The 18,162-nt window shown below is 51.0% G+C and overlaps 2 protein-coding genes across 2 annotated transcripts in view; one reads left to right on the forward strand and one right to left on the reverse strand.

The window, feature by feature from the left end:
- Positions 1–15,064, forward strand: part of MYO1D (myosin ID) — a 162,220-nt gene extending 147,156 nt beyond the window's left edge. Inside the window, exon 22 of the mRNA XM_037411226.1 lies at positions 11,530–15,064. Within this exon, the coding sequence (XP_037267123.1) occupies positions 11,530–11,686 (157 nt within the window). The 3' untranslated portion in view covers positions 11,687–15,064. The remainder of the gene's footprint in view (positions 1–11,529) is intronic.
- Positions 15,065–15,345: 281 nt separating this feature from the next.
- On the reverse strand, positions 15,346–17,256 carry CDK5R1 (cyclin dependent kinase 5 regulatory subunit 1). The gene has a single exon (XM_037411230.1). The coding sequence runs from the start codon at positions 17,131–17,133 to the stop codon at positions 16,240–16,242; it is 894 nt and encodes a 297-aa protein (XP_037267127.1). The 5' UTR covers positions 17,134–17,256; the 3' UTR covers positions 15,346–16,239.
- Positions 17,257–18,162: the final 906 nt, after the last annotated feature.

An 18,162-nucleotide genomic window follows, 5' to 3' on the forward strand; every position in this document is an offset into this window, starting at 1 on the left:
AGGAGCGAGAAGCCACTGGCAGTTTAACATGATGTCACCTCGTCCTGCACTAACTAGGTCATGGTGACACCCTGCCTGAAAGTCCTCTGTGCCAGTGCTTCTGCTATTGCAGCCGTGCTGAGCAGGACAATCCCCAGTAAACTCTAAAAAAACCCTCAGAAAATGGAATTCATGGAGTATTAGCGTATACAGGGGTTATCCGGGTGCAGCGAGCAGCAATCATCAGAGGCAGTAAATGAACCCATCTCTTGTTGCTCTGCATCAGCCCCTGGTTGGCTGGCAGAAATGAAGCATCAGATGGGATGATGAATATCCAGGTTGCTATAGTGACTGAGAGCTGTAGTGCTAAAAGCAGTCGTTCCCCATTACCCCCTCCCTGCATGCACACATGAGCTGTCACACGCCGTTCAAAGGGGTCCGGGTGAATTACGGCTGCACTGAAGCTGCAGTGTGGTGCCGAGCGAGTGCACCTGGCGGTGGATGTTCCCTGGGATGTCAGAGTCCTCCCATTAAATTCCCGGCTCCGGCTTTAATGAGCTCAGCGGTGATGTGTGCACAATATAATGGAGCTGAACTGTTTGCCTGCACAGCACAGTGTTTCACGGGCTGCAGGGCAGGAGCGCAGCCAGAGCAGCTGGGGACAATGACAGCCAGGTCCCCAGCACGGCCACCCCACGGAGGCGTTATTGAACCAAAGCTTTCGGAGCCGTGGGTGGGATGTGACGAAGCATCCCCATTTCCCAGCCCCTCTTCGTGGGGAGAGCCCCTGTGCCATTGTCCTTGTGGCTGCCAGCCCCCGGATCCGCTCCATTTCTGTGGCTCCAGTGGCATCGTAGCTGTCGGTGCTGGCAGAAGCCGAGCTCGTGGCTTCACCTTAGCAAATTGCCCTCCCGCTTGTCTGAGCTGCCTTCCTGGCAGTTTCACTCGCACAGGTTAATCCCAAAGAATAATAAGAGAAAAACAAAAGGAGAACTTCTAAAGTGTGTACACTTTTGATTTACTTTTTTTTTAATAATAATTTTAGGGGATCTCTATGAAGGTCAGTGGCAACTTCCCCCATTTTGTGACTTCAGACCTCTGCCAGACTCTAAAAATGTCTGTTTAATTCACCGCCCGGCATGTGCCAGTGGGAAAAGCAGAGCTGCTCATCCATCAGGATGACTATAGGTTATGTCTGTATCGAAGGGAAATGATTGAGCAACAGCAGCGCTTTGCTGTGGCATCATTTTCCAACGTCATGCACCCGTCAGCTGTTCTGACCACTATTTGATGCTAGAAAATTGTTGGCTTCTTTTAAATTTGAGTTGTGAACAGTTGAATAATCCTGTACTTATTGTCCTTACCGTCAGCTCCCTATACCTTGCATTCCCGCAGGAGTTGAGTAAATATATCCCAGATGACTGAAAAATGCCGGCTGCCCTTTGAAGTTGTCGGGTTTTGTTTTTTTTTCCTTCCTCAAACTTTGAAAATTCACCCAGCAGAATTTTATCAGCACCTGCTAAACAGACCGAGAGCATCCTTTGAGGAGGGACATTGCAACCGTGGGCTGTGTACACCCCATCAAATGCAGGTCAGGTCCGATGAATTCAGCCGGCTGGCTGGGCGATGGAGAGGACCAGCACCAAAAAGAAAATATAGGAAAGACTTTTGCTGCTTCTCAGCCTGCCCGGGAACCAAGGTCTGTGATGTCCTAAACAGAAGGCAAGTCTGCGCTCATCTTCCTAAGTGGTCTTATTTTATTTATGTGCTGGTGCATTTATAATACAGATTCTTGGCATAACCTCGTGAATGAGGCGATGTTCTGCTTTTACTCTGTCTCCAGCCAAGGACTTTGAATCCTATTTTTGGCATAGTGGTTTTTATAAAATATGTAACACTCCAGCGTCTTGTGGCCACGTTTGCTGCTACTAAAGCAGAAAGCTGGATGAGAGCTGATTCTCAAAAGCTTTGCCAGGACTCAGAATAGCTGAGAAAATATGACTAATTGGAGACTTCAGAGGAAGCTGTAGTTTATATATTGGTGCTGCACCCTGGGAAAGCTGTGATGTTGAGAACTGGGTCAGTTTGAGTAGATGAAGGCAAGTGGCACACGTCACCGGACCGTAACGTCTGTAACCATCATCCTCAAACTAAATTCCTCTGTTTATCCCAAAACAGGTAGGATGTAAACTGAGCCACGGAGCACACCAGCACCATGTGTGCAGGCAGGGCGGCCCACGGCAGTGAGGATGTTACACAGCCAGGGAAGTGGTTCCTTACCTAATGAGATCACTTCTTTCATAATTCTGCACCAGAACTGGTTTCTGCTCCTTGCAGAGGCAGGTGCTGCTGGGTAAGCCTCAGATGACGCTTCTCTTCGTGTTATTGCTGAAACCTCACGGGTGTTAGAGGAGATGGAAATGATGTGGGCACCTTCCCTCCTGCCACCGCTCCCATGTCAGCGGGTGCCACAAACCCCACGTGCCTCCTGCCCAGCTCTCCCCATCCTTTTCCTTCCCTCCCCAACATGGTTGCGTACCGCCAGCCTGTAAATCTGCAGCATGGTGAAGACTTGATGCAAAACTTATGATTTTAGCTGTACGGGGAGTGCAAAATGCATTGAATTCTGGCATGAATTTAACTCCTGTGGTATCAAACTGCACGCAGGGACCAGGGGAGGGAAAAGGAGCAGTCTGTAGATTTTAGAGCAGGCAGTTCCCTGCAGTCCCAAGCACTGGAGCTGGGCTTGCGGCGTGTTAGGGTGTCAGTGCAATAACCCATCTATTCGGGCACAGCCTGAAGCACATCTCTTCCACCCTGAAGTCCCAACACATTCAGCTTGGAGACGGCAGTTGTGTTAGGGCTGGGGTGCGTTCACCCCAGTTCAGATGGAGGATGAAGCTTCTGTGAGTTTTTGATCCTTTTGAATTTCACGGGGTACAGGATCATTACATTCCCTTTTTATTTCCATCAAATATACCAGGGATGGAGGAAAGGGGATGTTAGGGTACACACACAGTGTGCTTGCAAAGTGATGTCTCAAAACCACTTTTTGGGGCTTTCCCACCATAAAATAAGAGCTTTGGCGTGCAGTCCGCATCGGTTGCAAGGCTGCGTGGCTGGGACCTGACCCCTATTAACCTGCTTTTTAGCTGCTTAGGTATTTTATTGAAATCTGGCTGTTATCCCAAGTTCCTGACGGAGAACAGCCCTGGAAAGGGGAGGAGCAGCCCCTTGTCCATCACCCTGCGGATCCTCCTTTGCCCAGAAGCACGTGAACCAAATGGTTTTGCTGGAAGAGACAAATATTTTACAGCTCGCTGACTTTCTGGAAAGCACGCCCTGGCTAGCAAGGATGGATGCACAAATGCCCCAGTTACTAAATAAATGAAGAACAAAGCACAGCTTGCTGGCGCTGCTCTGGGATTGCCTGACCTTGGGTTGAAGTAGGAATAAATGCATTTTAAGAATGAGAGAGCTAAACATTTAATGGGCTAGGTTTACACCTCAGATAGAAGGGATGTACCTGGTTCTACCACAGACACATCATGAAAAAAGCACATCAGTGTTGTGGCAGCTGCCGTCTTCTTAGGAAAGTGGCTTCTGTGGTTCAGACATGAATAAAAGGAACCGCCTAGGTGTACCAGGCAGACGCCAGCAGACCAGAGTATTAATAGCTGACTTGCTTTTGCCTTGCTGTGTGCTATTGGACATATATAACGCTTTTCATGAGGAATATACAGATATTAACAAATTTTGTTTCTCATTAAAAGGGCAAAAATAGAGTTATTGACGCAACTTGCTAGCGTGATGTTGTAATATGTTGTGCTGTACCGTTCCCAAAACCAAAGGCAAGCAGCTCTGTGGTTTGCACAGTGTGAGTTGCAGAGAAAAATGACACATGGGCAAGTTTGAGCCAGAAACAATTGAAAACCACTTTTAAATGTAGTGGTTGAGTTTGCAGTGGAACGATGTGGCACTGCAGTTTTGTAGCCTGGTCCTTCTCTTGCAGATTGAAAAATGGCTTTTGAAAAGCCCCTTCTTCTGGCTTCGAAGGTGCTTTGGCTGAATGTAGACCACAAGGTACAAAACTGTATCAGAAATAAGCCGTAAACATTTGCTGGTTTTGAAGGACAAAAAATATTTCACAGTATCATGTCACTTGACTGCAGATAATTTTGAAAAATCATACAGTGAGAGAGGACCTGCCATGTTTAGCTCAGCTGACCTTTCTTGGCATTAAAATGCCTGGAGGACTTGTTCTGACCTTCCACTATGGAAATTTGCCTTTGATCCTTACTTGAGATCTCCTTTATTCGTGTCTGACTTCTTTGTAGTCTCTCTTTTCCATAGCTTTGATCCATCTTAGCATCCAATCTCCCCCAAGACCACCTGATACGGAAGAGCTCTACAACGCCAACAACCATATGTCTCTAAAAAGCAAAAAAATACATCCTGTTTGGTGCTTTTGTGGTGTGGGACCTCAGAGAGGGTTTCACAAAGCAGATTTTGTGGTTTAGGACGTTGTTGTGTCCCTTTGGTGCACGTGTAAGTAATGCTGCACATGCTGAATGAGTGGAACGCTACCTGCCGTGAGCGTGCATCCCCTGCTGATCCAGTTGCTCTTGAGTTACGAGCAGAGAGGATTGATCTACGCCTGAAAAAGGGTCCCAGTTAATCTCCTCGCCCTGGGCTTCTTGGTGTTGGTAGCCAACCCATGGGGTGGAGAGTGCTAAAAATGGACTGCCGGGTGGAGGGGGATTTCCTTTGGTGATGCTCGTACAGCCTGGCAGCCAGTGCGAGGAGGCAAAGAGGACATTGAATTATTTTCTTGGGTACACAGGATAGTAAATCATTGCTTTTAACCTTCTGTAGCTGTGTGAGCCAGAGTGTTTTAATAGGAGCTGGATGGGAAAAGGTGTTTTCTCCCTCTGATGGCAGAGCAAAGAAGGATGGAGTGTGCTGAGGAGTCACAGGGGTGATGCTGTCAAAATCATCTGAGTCTTACTTAGGGAAATTTATGCTCCAAGTGTGTAAATCTCTTCTGGAAGTGGGACCTGGTGCTTTGAAGCTGCCAATGTTTCAAATATTACTTCCCCCCCGAGAGGCAGTGGGAGAGCAGAGAAGATGTAGTGTGCCGGAGCGCTGGCAGCCCGCGGGCTTTGAGTACTGGCAGCAGGATATCTCTCTCCCTGGAATGAAACAACCACCCGGGATTATTTAGGTGTGATACTCTTCATGCCACACACCCCCCAGGGACAGCGCTTGCCCCAGCTTCCCAAAGCGGGGGATGCTCCTGCTGGTCACCAGCAGTCCCTGCGCAGAGCAGCTCTCCCCACGCAGGGCTTTGCTGCGCGTCCGAAGCTGAGAGGCTACAGCAGCTGCGATACAAAACGCACACAAGATTTTCAGTGCAGGTTTCATGCTCGTACATGTCGAGACACTAAATATCCCTATTTTTGTCTCTGTTTAAGCTGTTGTGGGGTTAATTTTCACAGTGAGAACTATGGCTGTTCCTCTGAGCTCAAACATCCCCAATATCATTGTTCTGCAAGCTGCAGAAAGCCATGAGTGGTCAGAGGAGATAGATCTACCCCCAGCCCTCCCCAGCCAAATATGCAGCCCACACAACCAGTGTTCTTTAAACCCTCGTGCAGAGGACACTTATCTTTTCCAAAAATGACACTTGTTGTAATTCAGATATGTAAATGTTTATTACCTATGTTATAGCCAATGTGGGTTTAGACCCTGCGTGTTTTTTCTCACCTCTCTACCACCCAGCAGCAGTAAGCACCGCAGCCTGGAGTGAGCCACAGCAGCTTTCCAGGCAAGGTGCAATCTGGCTATTTCAACCACCTTGAAATTCTCAATATTACTGTTTGTCTCTTCGGCTGTTGTTAGGAAGCAAAGCCTTTGAAAGCTGCCTTTTTTTAGACCTCTCTAGTTTTGCTCTCCGCTCCTTACGTATTTTCTTCATGCAGAATATAGTCGATGGTTTTTGGTTTCTTTTTTATAGCCTCCCTTCATCTGTGAGCCTTTTTTTTTTCCATCACTGAACCCCCTCAAAGGCTGCAGCTGGTATCCAGATGAGACTGCAGCACTGACTTATATAAGGTGTTACAATTTTTTTAGTATCCTCCATCCTGCTCCTCATGCTTCCTAACATCTTGTTTGCAGCTCCCTGCTTTCTTGAAGTCTTAACTTGTAGTCCAGAGTGATTCCTGCCTTTCCAGAAAGAGGGCTTGACCAAAACTCTAGAAAGATTTGTTTAAAAAAATCCCCTCCAGAATACATCCCATTGCTGCTGAGTTTCACACAGCATTGCAAACTTACCCTTATTTTAATCCCTCTGGTTTGTTGTCGTAAAAAATCCCTTACTGTACTCAGCTTTACCATCTTCTCCCCAAATTTTGCTTCCTGAAAAGAACCTATTTCCTGCTCTCTGACTGTTGGCTGTGTCCATAGGCAGGCAGCACCTCGCTTAAAGACCCTGGGAAATCTGCCTGAACTCCCATTCCTCCCCAGCCCTGTGAGTGAGGGTGCTGCACCTCCGCAGCACCGCGACTCTGGTGGGGTGCCACTGTCCCCAGGCATGGCGTGGGCACATTCCTGAGGGGGCTGGCATCTAAAGACACGGGGGTCTCAGCGACAAGTGCTGTCCCGTACTTCCATGCCTGTCACAGCTCCATGTGAGGCACTCCAGGTCATCTGTGTTTGCTCTGAAGCATCTCATGTGCTCAACATTTATTTAGCAATACATTTCTTTAACTTTCTAGTCTTACACCGCTGTCTTTGCCAAAACTCCCTCTGATCTTTCTCCACTCTTTCCCTTCACTGTTGTGTTTCCCACCACTTATTGGCGACATAGATGCTTTTGTATTATCAACAGTGCTGACAGATGTCTGTGGCCATTTATGCGCTACTTGGCTTGTGTTTTCCCTGAGGTCCTGGATTAAATGCTCAGTCAAAACTCTAATATTTCATGGGCCAGTAGGCTGCTTCCACTTGGAGTCATCTCTTCACTGCCAGTTTCCGTTTTGCCAGCATTTACCCGGGTGTCCGATGGGCTTGCGCTGGGTTTCTAAGGATGCTCTCACTGTGGGATGTGGCTCTCCAGCACGGACAGACACCATGCGTGCGTCGCATACACGTGTGCTCAAGCCCAGAGCCACGGCCTCAACTGTTTGCCGGTAGCTCCTCTCATGAGTGTGAGTGGACAGATGAGCAAAGGGAGCTGATAAAGGCAGTGTGCGTGCTGTGATGGGTTGGAGCAGATGAAGGAAGAGAAGTCACCCAGCCCTGCAGCATTCACTGAGCCATGAAACCCAAGAGCAAAGAGAAGCCCCAGCCCACACCACCCCTGAGAGCAGCAGCTGTGCCTTGCACCGCTGGGATATGCAGAGAGTCTGTTTCCCCAAAAAATATTGTTTGCAGCTGTATCAAAAGACCTGTGTTTTCAGAAAACACTAGTCCCTTGGGATTTATTATATGCAGAAAACATCGTGTGGTTCCCTGGCAGGACTGGAGCAGTGCGGGAGGTAGATCCTGACTTTCCCATGAAAGCCCTTTTTTCCCTTTGCATTTTGCAGTTTCACACCTGGATGCTGAGGGCCGGCGTTTCTTCCTTGGCAGAGTCTCAGCCAGCGCTTGCTTCTCACTGTCTCTTCTAATGGAATCATTGTTAAAAATAAGTAATTTTATTTCCCAGAAGATGCCCAGCAGCAGCATCTGTCATTTTGTCCTGATTGCCCTGACTTCTGTCGGTGTGCAGGTTACGTCGGGGCTTGGTGAAGAGCCAAGGCTGCCATCAGATGGGGCTGGTCTCGGCAGGGCAGTCTTGGTACCTGCGTGAGCTCTGATGTCTTGTAGACAGTCTCCTGAACATGTGTCTGTACATGAGAGATGGCAGAAGTGTCTTGGAAGCCTGTTAAGGACTTACTAAAATTGAGGCTGATGTCTGGAACAAGTTCTCCTACACAGCCTGTAGTAAGGGTCAGTCTAGTGGCAGCTCTGGGCGCTCCGGCCACCCCGGTGTGGGATCTGCCGGGCAGGGCGCTCGCATTGGCAGGCATGGCCCCTCCACGGGGTGCTGGGATGCAGCAAGTGTGAGAAGGGTGAAAGCAAAAGGATGAGGGCAGGGGTCATCTCCAGGCAGCCGAAACTTTCCTACTGTCTTCCGAGGACGTAATCTGCAGGCAGTTGTTGCCTGTTGAACAGAGGGACAAGCTTGAGCATTGCTTTTGGTAAGAAACCAGGTATGAACCAACACAGGGTCCTTAAATCAGGTGGGATGTAGATGTAGATGTAGTTGTAGAATCATCTACAGGATGAAAGAAGAGCCTGGCCTTTGGATTGCTCACCTGTGGTTAAAGACAGATCTTGAAAGTTGGGGAACTTGGGTTTAGCTGTTAATTCCAGCACTGTTTTCTGCTCTCTGCACAGTGACTGTGTCTTCAACTGCAGAAGAGTCATAAATACATTCAGTTCTGCCCCTCAGCCTTTAAATGACAAGAATCTTCCACCTCTAACACAAAACCCAGTTGGCCCTTTCAGTTGCCAGAAGGCCAGAAGATTATTCATCAGCAATTACTAAATTCATAAATGTTCCTTAAATACTAACAACCATTGAAATGCTTAAGGAATCAAAGCATGGATGGTGAATAAACGTGTGTTTCCTAGCTTGAAATTTAATAGTGCAAAGTTTATTCCACCTTAATTTCACCTTACCAACCTTTTCCTGGCTGAATCATCTTTTTGAGACGGAGAGATGGAAGAGCGAAGTACTGTGGTGTGACAGGATTATACAGTGAAAACTGTTTTCAGGCCCAGTTTGAGTGGCAGTGGGACTTGTCTCTGCTTTCGCTGCCATCAATCTGGCGTGGGGCTGGCAGGTCACCAGTGACCCCCAAAGGGTATTTTCACTGGGTGTTGCCCCTGTGCAGGAAAGACTTGGGTGGACTTCCAGGGTTACACTGGGAGACTTTTCCTTTGGAATCTAAATTCTGCAGGAACTTAGGGAAACGTCTCCCCGGCTATACTACTTGGTAGCATCTCCTTGTAGCAGTGGGGTTTGGAAGGTCCTTTAGTCTGGTTTGTTAGCTGATGCTGGCAGCTGTCTTCTCCCTTTCGGTCAACAAATCGTCTTACTCCAGAGCAGCCATCAGCTGTCATCTCCCCTTTTTGCCACAGCACCAAGCGTGATGCTGATGTGCCTGATGGACTGGAAACCAAGCTGACGTTTCCTCCAACCTCTTCTGTGCTGGCGATTGACTAAGCACGGGAGCAGCATCCAAGCAACTCAAGGTCCCAGCACATCCAGCTGCTTGTGGCAGGGTTCCGCGTTGTGTTGCCTAGCAGGGAAGACCAAAGACGGGGTTTGTAATCCCTACATGGGCTTGCAAATCCCTGGTCGGATTGCTCTTTGGGTGCTGTTCAAGAGCTGTCCTACACCCCCAGCAAAAGGTTTTGATGCTGAAACTTCCCGTATGCAGAAAAGCAGCACGAGGTCAAGAGTGGATGAGTATTGCCATGGTGGGATCTGGAGAACATGGAGAGGGTGGGATGTGAAGCCCTTACCATATGGAAATGTTACACGGGGCAAAGATAAGAGCATCTTCCCCAGCGCGCACTATCCCTGCACAATGTTAGCTTCATGTAGATGTGTATCTAATTGATTCTCCTCCTTCCAGCAAGGACTGGGACCTGGAGACATTCAGCTTCTGGCGGAAGGTCCCACAGCCACAGGGCTCAGAATACATCAAGGACCTTCTGATTTCCAGGCCTGGGTCCTGCTTGTGGTCAAAATTCAGGTTAACGGCATTCCTCTCCCCAGTTTGGGCTGCTCGTTGCTGAGCAAGAGGGTCAGCTGGGCGTGACTATTAACAGCCACAGATCGTCCATCCTCTTACCTGTGGTTTGATGAGGGCTGTGGGGGAGAAGGAAAGTCGTTAGCGCTTATCCTTGTTACAGACACTCAATGCTAAACCTGCTGTCCAAGCACATGATGGCAAGAATCTCTAAGAGGCTCCTCTGTGTATGTGGCTCATTCTGCTAAGACACAGTAAAAATAGCAAACTAAGCAGGGATTTTAGCCTCAACTTACTGAGGCAAGAGTAAATAAGTATTAAATACCTGGGACAACGTGAGGGCTGTGTGTGCTGCTGCCCTGCCAATTCTCCTCCAACCGAACAGCCGCTCACTGTTATGGAAGCAGTGAACATCTTAATTATTGTGAAGCCGCATAAAAATGCGGCTTATGGGATGTGACATGTCTTGAACAGTCTGTGTTAATGAAGTAAAAGCCTGTGCAGCATCAGGGACTTGCACCGCATCAGTGAAAAGGCCGTACCAGCTCAGGCAAGGCGAGACCTCTGGTCTGGAAGCTAAAGGCAGCTGAACAGAACCCCAGCGCATCCTCCTCACTGTATTTAGAGCATCGCGAGAGGCAGTGGAGTCCATGCCACTGTCTTTAAACCACTCCATAGTATACTAAGAAATGCTGGAAATTCAGGAATTTGAAGTGCGGGTGAGGTCGTAGGAGTGATTGCCCAGAAGCCAAGTCCCTGGTTGTCTCTTCCTGCTTCCCTGGGCTGGTGCTGGCTCAAGGCCGCACCTGTGCAGGCACTTCTCTGGCCTCAAAACGCCCGCTGCTTGCTGGGCAGAGCTGGTGGCTGGAGCTCGTGCGTCGGCTCGGCTGCACCTTGGCCTCAGCCCAGGGAGCAGCCGGGCATTTCTCCGCTTACAGTACAAGGAAAATAATTTGTGATCTAAAATAGTGGCTTTTTAATAGCCTTCAGCAAAGGGGGATGTCCTTGCCAGCTATGCCTGACGCTGTCTTAGCCCGAGCAGAGGTGACCAGCCATCTGGCTGTGCTGTTCTGATGTCCCCCGCTGGCAGCGACCCAGACAGCCAAGGAGAAACCAGTTTGGGTGGCAGAAACTCCTGATTTCACTCCTGAGAATTATTTTTAGCCCCAAAGCTGGGTTAAAGGGTTAAAAAGTTGGGGAATGGTTTGCAGTGACACAGCAAACTCCTCCAAGCTGGGGGAGGCTGCATGGCCAGTCAATCTGTCTGCCTGGAAAGGGAATTAAAAAAAAAATAAAAAAAAAAATCAACCCTACCTGTGATGCTTTTAGCTATTTCATGCAGTACTCTTAATCTCTGAGCTGAGAAAAAGGGATGTCATCATCATTCTTGTAATTATAGAGACAGGAATGATTGCTGGCGACGTCGTTTGGTGAGTGGATGGCGGAGCTGGCAGCAGAGCCCAGACCTTTTGCAACCTGGCCCCTGCTTTGCCCACACAGAGATACAGAGACACCCTCCATGGGCACCCTGCTGCGTACCGGCATCCCCGGGCGCACGCCTCCGCGCGTGGGGGCCTTCCACGTGCGAGAGCAGGGCTCGGCTGAGCCCAAGAGCTGGGCTTAGAGCTGCTTGGCTCAGCGCGGTGTGCTGGGCCCGCTGTGGGACGTGTCCCAGCCCAGAGCCGTCTCCCTCGCCTTGTCCCAGCCCTCCTGCCTGACGCTTTTCCCTTTTGCCTTGACACAGTGAGAAACGCACTCTGCAAGTCAGCGTCACCAACCCGGTCCAGTGCAGCCTGCATGGGCGGAAATGCACCGTCTCTGTGGAAACCAAGATTAACCAATCCCAACCGGATTTCACCAAGCATCGTTCCGGTTTCATCCTCTGCGTGCCGGGGAATTAGCATCCCCCTCCACTTGGCGCAGTGAGCCGAGCCTGGAGAGTGAGCGAGCGGAGGAAAGACAGACTGGGGCTTTGATCGCCCTCCCTTTGCCTTGGACTTTTCAAGGCGATTGATTTAGAGATGCTCAGCTGTGACTTGGTCATGCGCCTAAAAAGATCTCTAAAGCTAGAGGTTTAGCAAAGCCAAATTCAGGAGAGGGTTTTACTACCACATGCAACGAAGGCTTAAAATAGCCAGTGACCTGTTATCCAGCTTACAGAACAGGCCAGAATATCAGGAAAGTGCTTCTGAATTAGTCTGAAAAAAGCATTTATAGGTACTTACACCCTTTCCCACATTGATTTCTTAAACCCTCTCCAGTATTCCCTTCTGTTGTTTGTTTTTTTTTTTTTGTGGTTTTTTTTTTTTTTTTTTCTTATTGCAATATTATGCAGCCTCCACTGGAGGAACCAAAGATACCTGGCTCAGGGAGTCTGGTTCTGTAAGACCAAATCCTGATGGAACCGGAGCCAGATGTGGAAAGGAGGGCTGGCTTCCCATGCCGGGGAGACACTCCGCACTCTTCCAGCCTTGCCAGCACGCATGGAGTTGCAACGGTACATGGAGATGCACCTCGAGGCTTGCTGCTTTCCTGCCCGGAGTTCACTCACACATCAAGGCACCTTGGTCGGAGACAGGTCCACCAGCAGAAAGGAGAGCAGGATTCACAGTGCAGAGGTTTTATGTTTTTTTGATCCTGCATTGCTTTTGCCTTAATTACCCTCTCCAGTGTCAGAAAATCCAGTGGGTTCCCATTTGGACCAAGTGGCCTTGCAGGATTTTTAGATGATCCACGTGGCTTTGTGTTACTCCCAGCACTGAGGTTCAGGGAGGGCTCAGGACCCGCTGCAGGTGCGTTAGTTGAGAACCACGTGGAGCCTGGGGGCTGAGGCCACCGCTGCCTTGCTTTGCACTATGTAACGCTAACTCTGGCACGTCCGTCCACGGCAGGCGAGGGGCAGCAGCACAAACCTGACTCCAAACATCCAGGCTGTTCCCTCCGACGAGTTTTCCTGAGTCTTCCCAGCCACGGTTGGAGGATGTCGGGGCATTGCGCATCACCTCGGCTTGTCTTGTGTCACCACGTCCCTCTCGCTGCGTGGCTCAGGTGACCTTGAGCTTGGTGTTTACAGGACAGCCATACATACTAACAGGCTTTTTATTTCCACTGTGTATCGGGGCTGTTGCTGTGGGTTTTGAGCAGAGGAGGCCATGTGATGCTGCGGGGCTGTTGGAATCGTACGTACTGAGTCCTGGCACTGCTGGTCAGGTCAGGATTTCCATCACGTTGGACGTGGGGGTCCCAGCCCAGCCAGAAAATGGGGAGCACTTGTTTAATGGAACATTTTAGGAATCTGAAAGCCTGGAAGAGGCTCTTCATGTAATGCCCCGTTAACAAAAAGCTTCCCAAGGCCATGCCGTGGATGCAGGGCACAGGGACAAGTCGCTGCAGCGTTTGTACCCAACCACTGCCACCGAGCCCTGAGGTTGAGGGTGCCTCGGGTGCAGATAAGGCCTAGCTCTGTGTGGAAATGGGACGAGCTTAATGTCTCCTGCACTTTTTGCCAGGGAGGGCCCACGCCAGAGCCCTCCCATTCCCATGGTCCTTGGCCTCGGACCAGCATCCCAGCACGGCATCTGGCCCGACATCCCAGCCACCAGCATTTGCTCCTGGTCAGCAGCTCCGGGATGCCCAGTGGACTGCTGTGCCGGAGGGCTCTGTGCATCAGCCCTGGCCCAAGTCCTCAGGAAGAAGCTCTTCCAGATGCTGGCAAACACAAGTCACCCACCACCACCACTGGGGCCATCAGGAGCCTGGAGGTGACATCCCACCCACGCAGCAGTTTCTAACCTCGCCAAGCACACACACGTGAGCGGCTCAGGACCACCGTGGGCCCCCCGCCTCCTCATGCAATCCCAGCATCAGCTCCTCAGGAGGAGCAATGCCAACGGCACCGCCGTGGGACACCCCAGCTCCTGTTTGTGTCCTCCCAGGGAAGCACCAGAAGGAAGATCCTTGTCATTGCTGTGCCTTTCTATTTGCACTTCTCGCTTTTTGTATCTACTAGTCCAAATGTTCCCCCCAGTAACACTAACCCATAGGCAAGGTAGCGGCGGGAGTTTTAATCAGCACTTTTATACACTATCCCTCCAATAAAATGGTTGTATCTAATCATGATGGACAGCAATAAATCACAGATTTAGGAAAATTCTAATACTATGAGATGGCGATATTGTATGCGAAGATATGTGTCTTTATAAAGTATATTATTGGTTCCTGTCTGGTTTTATATATATCTATATATCTATATCTATCTATATATAAATATATATAAAATACATATATTCCTGGGTTTCCCCCTAAATTAACTATTTCTAAATTGAATTTTGATTTTCAGCCTGGGGCGATAATACAATGAACCTTTTTTTTTTTTTTTTTTTTTTTTTTTTTTTTTTGTTTAAATCGCTGATATTTTAATGTGTAAAAGAGTAGGAAAAAACCCCAAACCTACTATAATGGACCTGGGGTTTTGTTTACATAATTCACTGTACTAAATAAAAAACCCCAATCAATTAGTTGCATCCCACTATGGCGGTGCTAGTTTCTGACCAGCGCGGTGGCTCAGAGAAGATGATGCACAGACAGAAAGTGGAGTTTTGGTGTCCCAATAACCTGCTTTTTCACCTCTTGCATGCTGGATGCTCCTTCTCACCCCACGGCTCGCCCAGCGCCTCTGCCAGCCCCCAGCGAAGGGGTGACACCCCCCACACCCCACCCCCCCCCACCCCCCCAGCACTGGTAACACGATTAAACCTGCAGCTGTGTTAAAACCCTCTTTCATCAAAGCAAATCCAATTTCCCAACGCTGCGAATGGGCCACTGGAGGTGTGGGCTTGCAGAAAAGAGTCTGCCACGAACCGCTGCTGTGTAATGGATGGTCAGTGCATTTTTATTTAATCAGCACAGTACAAAAATAAATAAAAATAAGGGGAGGGGATTAAATTACAGGCACACTGAGCCCCATGACACAGTCGGTCAGGTTATAAACCACACATACTTACAAACACACTATACACATACATACAAAATGAGACAAATATAAATTAATAAGTAACAATATCCACCAATTTGGTCAACAAAGATCTACAGAAGAGATTGCACTAAAAAAACGTACGTACACATGTATCATTAGCAGGGTCCAATGTACAGCGATGAAGAGCTTCAAGTGAAAAATAAAAAATAAAAATAAATGGCACATTATTTCTCCCTCTCGTCTGCAAGTTTAACGCTCGATGGACCAGAACTAAACTAGAACTGTGCACACGGAGAAAAAAAAATAAAACCCCCAAAAAACTTATCAGTCCCCAGGCCTGATAAGGGAATACCAGCTCAAGACTGCAGTATCGGGGTGGTGTCAGGTCTTTGTGCATGGGTGTAATTTGTACAGCCATCTCTTGTTAAGGTTTTTCTTTTGATTATTATTTTTAATGTTTTTTTTCTTTTTTTTTTTTTTTAAGACACAAAATGCTCCTGTTTGCATGCGCAATACCACTGTAAAAGCAACAATGAAAGAATAAAGAAGGGTTTTTTCTTTCTCCCCCCCCCCCCCCGGTTAGTAGTTTTTTGTGGTTTTTTTTCTTGGTTTTTTTTTGTTCTAAAAGTATTCATATAGCAGCATGTAGATTCTTTCCTTGCTTGCACACTCAAGTAGATCCTTTACACAATACTCATGATCAGTGCACGATGGGAACAAGACATTTCACATTGATGTCATTATACAGTAGCGGTTATTTCCCTTAACCCAGACCCGCTCGGGAAATTCGAGTCTCTTCAAAGAAAATAAATAAAGGGGCGGGAGGAGGCGGGGGGGAGGGGGGCGGGGGGGCGGCGAGGGCCGGGGCTCCCCGGGCCGTGCCCGCCTCTGTCCCGTTGCCGGCTGCTCCGGCGCCAGAAAGTCACGATCGGCCCCGTTCAGCCGCCTCCGGTGAAGCCTTTAGAGCAAAAAATTTTTTTTTCTTCCTTTTTTTCCCCTCCTCCTTTTCCTCCTTTGTTTTTTGTTGGTTTTTTTTTTCTTCTTCCCCCCTACCTGGTCTTTGTCTCGGCTATGCGGTGCCCGGCCCCGCACCCGGGCGCTGCGGCCGCAGGAGCCGGGGCCGCCCCCGCCGCCCGCCCGCGAAGCCCCGCTCCGCTGCCCTGGGGAGGGGTCGGCTGGGGGGGCCACACACGGGACGAAGGGGACCCCTCCTCCACCAGTTCGCTGAAATCAATCTGGTGGCGGAGCCGCTGCACCCCCGGGCCCGCGGGACGGGAATGGGGCGATGGCTTGGAAGCAGCGGCCTGGGGCGGGGGGGGGGAAGGGGGGGGGGGGGGCAACCGGGGGGCTGCGCTTCGGACGTCCCGTGTGCCCCTGCTCCTAGGCCCGGGCCCGGGGGAGCGGCAGCAGCCCCCGCCTCTCCCCGCCGGGCAGCGCCGCGGGTCGGGGCAGCGGAGCGGGGCCGGCGGCGGCGGGCGCTCACCGGTCGAGGCCGATGAGCAGCCGGCCCTTCTCCTCGGCGCCGCTCTCCTTCTTGAGGTCGGCGAAGACCTGGGTGAAGTAGTGCGGGTCGGCGTTGACCTGCAGCATCTTGGGGCTCATGAGGTCGATGATGGAGAGGCAGCGGTCCCAGAAGGCCTCCTTACAGCTCTCCACCAGGAAGGGCTTGAGCGGATAGGAAATCTCGTTGCCCATGTACGAGTAGGAGAGGTACAGGCAGGTAAGCAGCACTGCCTGCAGTTCGTGATCGCTGGCCACCTCAGCTGAGATGACGTCCCGGCAGAGCATGTAGAGGAAGACCACGTTGGCCGGCGTGATGAAGCCCTGGTCCTGCCAGCCCTGCAGCAGCAGCGAGCGGTCCACGGAGCGCAGCCAGAGCACGGGGTCGGTGGGCGAGAGGTGCTTCAGCCGGTAGCAGCGGCGGCAGAGGAACTCGCCCAGGCAGCGCAGCAGCTCGCTGGTGGACGCCTGCACCACGACCCGGCGCGGGGTAGCGGCGGCGGCGGCGGGCGCGGCCGGCGGCACCTTCTGTGCCGAGGCGAGGGCGGCGGCGGCGGCGGCGGGGGGCGGCGGGGGGGCGAAGGTGGCAAGGTTGGCGCAGGAGAGCGACTTCTTCAGGTTCTCGTTGTTGAGGTGGGTCACGTTGCTCTGGTAGCCGCCGTTGGGCTGCACCTTCTTGGAGCTCTTCTTCTTGGCCGAGACGGCGGCGATGCGCTTCCAGGGAAGAACCGAGATCAGGGAGTGCCGCTTCAGGCCCTTCTCCTTGGCGTTCTTGCTGTTCTGCACCGCCGTGTAGTGCCCCACCGTGGCCGCCCCCTCCTCGAACAGCGGGGCCTTCCGGTAGCTCGGCGACAGCGACAGCACCGTGCCCATGGCGCCGGCCGACCGGCGGGCCCCGCCGCCCGCCCCGGCCCCGGCCCCGGCCCCCGGCCCCGGCCCCGGCCCCCGGCGCGGCCCCGCGCTGGCTGCCCGCTCCGCCGCCGCCGCTCAGCGCCGCGCGCGCGCCTCGGCCCCGCCCCGCCGCCGCGCGCGCTCCCGGCGGCGCAGTGCGCGGGCCCGCCGCCGCCTCGCCCCGCCCCGCGCCGCCACGTGCGCTCGCCGCGCCAGCGGGAAAGCGGCAGAGAGGCCACGCCTCCACTACGCCGAGACCCCGCCCCGCTTGCCTATAACCACGCCTCCTCTACCCAGACCCCGCCCCTCGACCCGCCCTGCGCGGGAAGCGGCGGCCCTCGGGGAGCGCACGGGGGCTGCTGCCGGGGCGAAAACCAGGGAAAAATACAAAAAAGGCCAAATTTACACTCGGGATCGTTGCGCTCCCGCCCCACCCCGGCCCGACGCATCTGCCCGTCCGGGCCACCACCGCCGCGTGCGGGGCCTCCGGCGTACCTGCCGCTATGCAACACTCGATGCTTTTCTGGTATTTAGAACTGGCTTTCTTACCACAGCCAAGGGATTAGCTGCTAATTGCTCAAGTGCAGGTTAAACTCTCGCTGGATTATTTCCATTCATCTTCCCCCTCCTGCTTATTCTTTCAAATTCAGTTACAAAGCTGTGTGCTCTGCTGAGTGACTGAAGCGGTTCAAGTCACTTTTTGTGCCTTATGTAATATATTCATATTTATAGATTTATTAAATATCCTTGTTTCAAATTTATTTATTTTACAAACCCTTTTTTTTCAGTATTCTAGCTTGGAGATTAATCAGACTTCTTACAGACACCTCAAACTGTTTCTCCTCCCAGTCGAAAAAAACCACAGGTTTTTATATTCCCTGGTTTGTAATCAAGTTCAAATGCATTATAAAACAGCTTTCTCTCTGCATTATCTGGTGCTGTGCTTGTCACACTCACTGGGCAGTTGTTGGACCAACTGCTTGGACCAAGTTTAGAGTCAACGCCACAGCA

This window comes from Falco rusticolus, chromosome 18, assembly GCF_015220075.1.
Source record: "Falco rusticolus isolate bFalRus1 chromosome 18, bFalRus1.pri, whole genome shotgun sequence".
Taxonomy (NCBI): domain Eukaryota; kingdom Metazoa; phylum Chordata; class Aves; order Falconiformes; family Falconidae; genus Falco; species Falco rusticolus.

Coding starts and splice junctions, on each gene's coding strand:
- CDK5R1 (XM_037411230.1), bottom strand. CDS start 17,133: ATGGGCACGGTGCTGTCGCTGTCGCCGAGCTACCGGAAGGCCCCGCTG.